General features: G+C 37.1%; 2 protein-coding genes across 2 annotated transcripts in view; both read left to right on the top strand.

Moving 5' to 3' along the window:
- The first annotated feature begins 1,051 nt into the window (after nt 1-1,051).
- On the top strand, nt 1,052-4,509 carry LOC125039121 (crustacyanin-A2 subunit-like). Its single transcript, XM_047632864.1, has 5 exons — nt 1,052-1,163; nt 1,905-2,030; nt 2,802-2,892; nt 3,339-3,448; nt 3,703-4,509. Exons 1-5 carry the CDS (start codon nt 1,152-1,154, stop codon nt 3,943-3,945), a joined length of 582 nt encoding a protein of 193 aa, XP_047488820.1. The 5' UTR covers nt 1,052-1,151; the 3' UTR covers nt 3,946-4,509.
- A 1,235-nt stretch (nt 4,510-5,744) lies between these two features.
- The window catches only part of LOC125039231 (crustacyanin-A2 subunit-like), a 4,660-nt gene continuing 3,496 nt past the window's right edge, over nt 5,745-6,908 (top strand). Inside the window, exons 1-2 of the mRNA XM_047633043.1 lie at nt 5,745-5,824; nt 6,589-6,717. Coding sequence (XP_047488999.1) covers nt 5,813-5,824; nt 6,589-6,717 — 141 coding nt within the window. The 5' untranslated portion in view covers nt 5,745-5,812. The remainder of the gene's footprint in view (nt 5,825-6,588; nt 6,718-6,908) is intronic.

Here is a 6,908-nt window from a genome sequence, read left to right as displayed (position 1 = left end):
AATGATGATAATAATAATAATGATAACGATAATGGTAATGATAATAATGATAATGATACAAAATGATAACGACATTAATATCAATAATGATAATAATGTTGATGATGATCATGATAATAATAATAATAATAATAATAATAATAATAATAATAGCAATAACAATATTAATGATGATGATGATGATGATAATAATAACAACAATAATAATAATAATAGAACTAACAATGATAGTAATGATAATAATAATAAGAAGAACAACAACAACAACAATAATAATAATGATAATAGTGATAATAATAACAACAATAATACTAACAAAAATAATGATAATAATTATAATGATGAAAGTAATAACAATAATAATATTGAAAATAATGACAGTGATAACACTTACTACTATTATCATTTTTGAATACTGCTGTAGCAAAAATACAAATGATAATTATAATGATAATGTTTGAGTGTGTAGGTGAAAGAAGGGGTTTGTGTGTTTGTGTATATTTGTGTGCGTGTGGGTGGGTGTGTTTATGCATGTGTGCGTGTGTAAATATATGCAAAAAGAGAAATATATTATGTACACACAAATACACATTTAACATATATGTATATATATAATATATGTATATATATATATATATATGTGAGTGTGTGTGCGTGTGTGTGTGTGTGTGTGTGTTTGTGTGTTTGTGTGTGTGTGTGTGTGTTGTGTGTGTGTGTGTGTGTGTGTGTGTGTAAACATATATACGCACACATATGTGCACATCCCACCATCCCCACCTTAAAAAAAAAAAATACTAAGGATATCAAAAATGCAGAGTAGCATAAAAAAAATCAGTTTTCGTGCCAATGCCCAACACCCCCCCTCCCTCCTACCCCTCCCTTCGCCCTCCCTCTCTATCCTACCCATCCCTTCGCCCCCCCCTCTCTCCTACCCCTCCCTTCGCCCCCCCCCCCCTCTCTCCTACCCTCCCTTCGGCCCCCCCCCCCTCCGTGCGATCCGGCTTGCTCGTATAAAAGGGCTGCAAGGCGCGCCAAACGTCAGTCTGTTCCCGGCCGAACAACGTGCAACTTACCTCTGTGTTGCTCGCTCGCAGTCGCCTTCGTCAGCTTCATTTTTCTGTCTTTTTCTCGTTTGGAAAACAGCGACAACGATGGTTTCAATGGTATGTTTTTGTCTCTAAGTTTTATTTATTTTATTTCATTTATTCTTGCATTTGTTTGCAACTAAGGTGTAGCAAACCTGCATTTGCTTTCTGATCAAGCAAATTAAATGAAAATAAAATGTTCAACTGAAATATATATAACTTCTTTCAAGTTTTCTCTTCATGAACATCTTTCGAATAAGTTAAATATGATCAACTGTTGTTATTAGGCCTATAAAGCCATTAATTAATATTATCTTGATTGTTATTATCAATTACTATTAATAATTGCCTTACTTACCTTACATTCTTTTTACCTACATCAACTTAATCAACCTAATTTGCCTTACATTCTTTATCCCACAATAAATTTACCTCGTCTTACCTTACAATACATTTTTCCCCTCGCTTATCTTATCTTACGTTATCTTACTTTCTTTGCATTCTTTTCCCTCAATCAACTTACCTCAATTCATCTCACCTTACCTTACTTACTTTACTTTACCTTACCTTACCTTACCTTATCTTACTTTACCTTATCTTACCTTTCCTTACCTTGCCTTATCTTTCCTTTCCTTTCCTTACCTTACCTTATCTTTCCTTTCCTTTCCTTACCTTATCTTACCTTACCAACATCTTACCTTACCTTACCTTACCTTACCATACCTTACCTTACCATACCTTATCTACCCTTACCTTACCTTACCAACATCTTACCTTACCATATCTTACCTTACTTTACCTTACCTTACCTTACCTCAGACATTCGCCACTGTGGCCCTGTGTGCTCTGGGGTGTGCCATGGCCCTCCCAACGCCCGATTTTTCCTACGTGAGAGAAGGCCAGTGTCTTGTCATGGCCTCGAGTGCCCCGCTGAACTACGAAAAGGTAAGGATATTATTTGCGATATATTTCTTGCTTTTGTTGTTGTGTTTGTTTGTTTGTTTGTATGTTTGTCCGTGTGTGTGTGTATGTGTGTGTGTGTGTGTGTGTGTGTGTGTGTGTGTAATTTTTGTCTGTTTGTGTGTTTTTTTTAAATCTTTTTGTTCGTTTTTTTGTAACGTGTTTTGTATTTTTTTGTGGTATGTTTTGTGTTTTTTTTTTGTATTTTGTTCGTTTCTTGTCCTACTTGTCTTTTTTTTTCTTCAATATTTGTCACGTGGTCTACGGGTTTTTCCAGCCGCGTTTAACATCGTCCCCGAGATAATCTGAGAATTGATGATAATTGGCGATAATTGGCGAAAAGAGATAACAAAGATAAGAATAATGATCATAGTATTGAAAATGATAGTAATTAATCTGATAGTAGTTATAAATATCATCATTATTTTATTTTCATCATCATTTTTGTCGTCGTCATTATAATCATCATTGCAAGTATAGCAATAATCTCGGGCGTAATACAAAAAAAATAATTATAATAACAATAATAATAATGCATAGATGGATAAGATAAGAATTAGTAATAACAAATCAGATAGATAATAAAAGTTGACTTAAATACATCTATTTCACTTATCTATTTAAAAATATGATAACAATGACTAGGTAAATAATCATAGTAATAATGACTAGATGAATGAGGTAAGAGATGGTAATAATAAATAAAGCAAATGATGAAAAATGACTAAAACTTTTTTTTTTTTTTCATTTGCACAGTTCTCCGGTCGCTGGGTCGAGGTGGGCGCCCGACCCAATATCTTCCGCAGGGAACGCCAGTGCAGGAACTTCCATTTCATTGTTACTGAAGGTGAGTTTCAAGTTATATATTTTCTCTCTTTCTCTTTCTCTTTATCTTGCTCTTTCTCTCTTTCTATTTTTTTCTCCTTCTCTTTCTCTCTCTATTTATCTCTGTCTCTCTCTCTCTCCGTCTCTCTCTCTCTCTTTCTCTCTCTCTCTGTCTCTCTTTCTCTCTCTTTCTCTCTCTTCTTTTCGTATGTAACGTTCATTTGCTTTTGATTTGTATCTATTTCTTCATTAATGTTTTTATTTGCCTGACCGTCTTGCATTATTTGATTTCAGTGCATTTCAGTTACATGTCAATAAGATCCATGAAATTAAAACATCACATAATATAACGATTGATAACAAACCAATAAAATCTCGCAAAATCTAACAAAAAACCTAACAACGCAAACAACAAACAAACCTTTTTCTTTGTCGTCACGATGTCTAAGCCCCGATTTCCTTCTGCAGATACCCCTCTTCGCGTGACCACTGGAATGGACAAGGAAAACAAACTCACAGAGGTTATTACCGAGCTTGTTCCTAAGGCAGCCCCTTCTACTTTCGACGTGCAGATTCAGGTGTGTAGCTTGAATAGTGATAATGTTGATGGTGATAAAATTTCCGTTATGTATTGCGTAATCTTAGCCAGGACGAAAATCATGGTATGGTGTTAACCTTTTGTAATTATCTCTTTACCTGAAGATCCTGAAGATGGTTTTATTATTTTCTTCTTCACATGTACGGATATATATATATATTCTTCGATTATATGTATATATTTTTTTTTTCGTCGACATACTAATACTTACTGTCCCTCCTCCTCACCTTCTAGGGCTTCTCCACGAGCGATCTCGTGGTAGTGGACACCGACTACACAACTTTCTCGTGTGTGTACCAGTGCCAGCAAGCCACCCCCGACCGCAAGGTGGAATGGGCCTTCGTCTACGCCCGCGAGCTGTCCCAGGCTAACGTCGCCATGAAGAGGTGCTCCAAGGTCCTCCAGGCGCAGGGCTTCGACGTCGTGAGCATCCTGGCCTCCCCTCATCCGAAGGAGACCTGCAACACAGCGCTCTAAAGGGTGGAACGTCCCTCCCTCCTGCGCCGTCAGAGGGCCGGATTCATCCTCGTTCCACGCGACCCTTGCCTCATCTGTCCCTCCCCTGGGCTACTGTCACGCCCTTGGCTCGAGGGAGAGGGAGGTGTTTAGGTGGTAGGAAGGGCGTGTTTCATGCACATCACACCCCTTCATCTCCATGAGGTTGTCCTTCACTTGGAACTTGAAGGACAAGCGAAGAACCCAAGTATTAGCCTAAAAGGAGCCTAAAGGAGGCAGAATCGACAGAGATGTGAATAATATATATATTATAGATGTACCATAAGTTGACTTTCGTCTTCTTAAGGCTGTCTTCAAGAACATTCTCGAGAAGTATGTCCGCTAGATGTGATGTATGAGTTGTAGAATAATGCATACACACACAAACACACATAGACACAAACACACACACACACACACACACTAACACACAGAATTACACACAATCACATCAAAATAGAAAGTCAAACTATTGTTATAAGACAAACTTGATATTATATATCTTTTACGTAAATACTAAAATGTATTAAATATTTTTATACCGAATGTTTCTTGTTTATTGTGCATCCTGATAGAAGAAATTATTTATTCAAATTATCATATGATACGAGTGGGCAAGATTACAAGATTATATAATGAAACAAGTGTAAGTGTTATGATATATGTGTATATGTATATATATATATATATATATATATATATATATGTGTGTGTGTGTGTGTGTGTGTGTATACACACACACACTCACACACACACATATATATATATATATATATATATATATATGTATTTCCCTATGTATTTTTTGTATGTATATATATACACACACACATACATATATACATACATATATATGTATATATATGAATGTGTATTTAAATATATACATATATATGACTGCCGCGATGGTCCAATGGTTAGAGCACTGGACTCCGACCCTCGTGGTCCCGAGTTCAATTCCCCGTCGCGGCGGTTGTAAAATTGCCTGCGCTCTGACTGCTGACTAGAGCCCGAGAAAACGCACACATACATATATACATACATATATATGTATATATATGAATGTGTATTTAAATATATACATATATATGACTGCCGCGATGGTCCAATGGTTAGAGCACTGGACTCCGACCCTCGTGGTCCCGAGTTCAATTCCCCGTCGCGGCGGTTGTAAAATTGCCTGCGCTCTGACTGCTGACTAGAGCCCGAGAAAACGACATATCGCCTTGAGAAGTCAAATGCAGGTGTCGTAGGGGAAGTCGCCGCCGTGGCACAAGTGTTAGCGAGACGAACCGCGGTTGATTAGGAAGGGCATCCAATCAGGCAAGGGTGACACTGCCATATAACCTCTCAATAGTAAATTGAGAGAGGCCTATGTCCTGTAGTGGAATGAATGGCTGTTAAAGAAGATATATATATAAAGGAACACGCACACACGCGCGCGCGCAAAATATTATCGCAGCAAAACGAGGCCAGAATCTTCGTCTCTCTTCCCCCCCATCCCCTACATACCCACTCGCCCTTCCCGCTCCCACCTCCCCTTCTTCTCTCTCCCCACTACTCCCTCCCCCTCCCTTTCCCCACCCTCCCCCCTCCCCCCTGTCAACCAAACCCAAATTTTCTCCGACCTGGAATTTCATCCACTCTCCTCCCCCCCTCCCCTCCTCTCCTTCCTCCCCCATCCCTCCCTCCTTCGTGTTTATATACATGCGTGCGTACGTTTGTGCGTGTGTCTGTGAGTATATATAAGGAGGCCTCGTATCGTCCTAACCGGCATTTGACGTTTGGTAGGCCTGTGAACGTTTTCTAAAGTTTTGTGTTTGTGTTTATTTACGTCTTGGCAACTGACATGGACTCGTTTGTGAGTTGTTATTTTTTGTTGTTGTTTATTTGTAAATGTTTTGCTTTCTTGTAAAAAAAATATTATATATATATTAATTACTTTCAAATTTCATGAATATGTACATTTTCTTATAATAGATTACTTTTATGTTCTTGAGTGTGGTGTTAATGGTGACAACCGTGATGCTGAGATTGCGTCTATTAACAATAATGGTTATGACAGTATATATGTATTTTTCAATGATGATGAAACTGAAGATAATCATGAAGAAAATATATTGATGATTATGATATCAGTAATAAGAAACAACCAAACAAATCAGTGTACTAAAACTAATGGAAACAAAGAAATTGGCAACTGAACAAAATCCATAAGTACATGAATTATTAACGTATATAAAGAAAGAAATTAAAAGAAACTACACAAAATAACGACAATAATTATACCCGAAGTGACTTCACCAACTCTAACCATCATAATAATTACAATTATGGTAGATACAACTATAACTCCAACAGTTGTGATACATCTATTAAGAAGTTATAACAACCATAACTACACGAATCATAACAACTATAACGTCAATAATCTCTCAAATAACAAAATAAAAAGTATAACTTCAACAGCTTGAACTTTCCAAATAAAAAAATAACTTTCCTAATAACTAACATATATCTCATATAACCAAATAACCTTCTTAACTCAAATAACTACGCCAAGACATAACAGTAACACCCAGTAACAACCCAACGACCGTAAAATAACTAACCAATCATCAACAGGTATTTATCCTCCTGTTGGGTATGACGTGGGCGCTGGGCATGGCAGTCCCGTTGACGCCCGACCTGGCCTACATAAGGAACGGCACGTGTCTCAATGTGCGTCCGCCGGCTTCGCTTAGCTACGGACAGGTACGTGGGAATAGATGTTTTTTTGGGGGGGAGATGTTCGATTGTGTTGTGTAGGATTTTGTGGAATTGGTGTAAGTATGTGTGTGAATGTTTATATATATATATTTAATATATATATATATATATATATATATATATATATATATGTATTTGTGTTTATTTATGCATGTATGTATGTAAGTATGTGTGTG

This window comes from Penaeus chinensis, chromosome 26, assembly GCF_019202785.1.
Source record: "Penaeus chinensis breed Huanghai No. 1 chromosome 26, ASM1920278v2, whole genome shotgun sequence".
In the NCBI taxonomy this organism is placed as follows: domain Eukaryota; kingdom Metazoa; phylum Arthropoda; class Malacostraca; order Decapoda; family Penaeidae; genus Penaeus; species Penaeus chinensis.
Note: the sequence above shows the minus strand (reverse complement) of the source record. Positions and strands in the feature narration are given on the sequence as shown.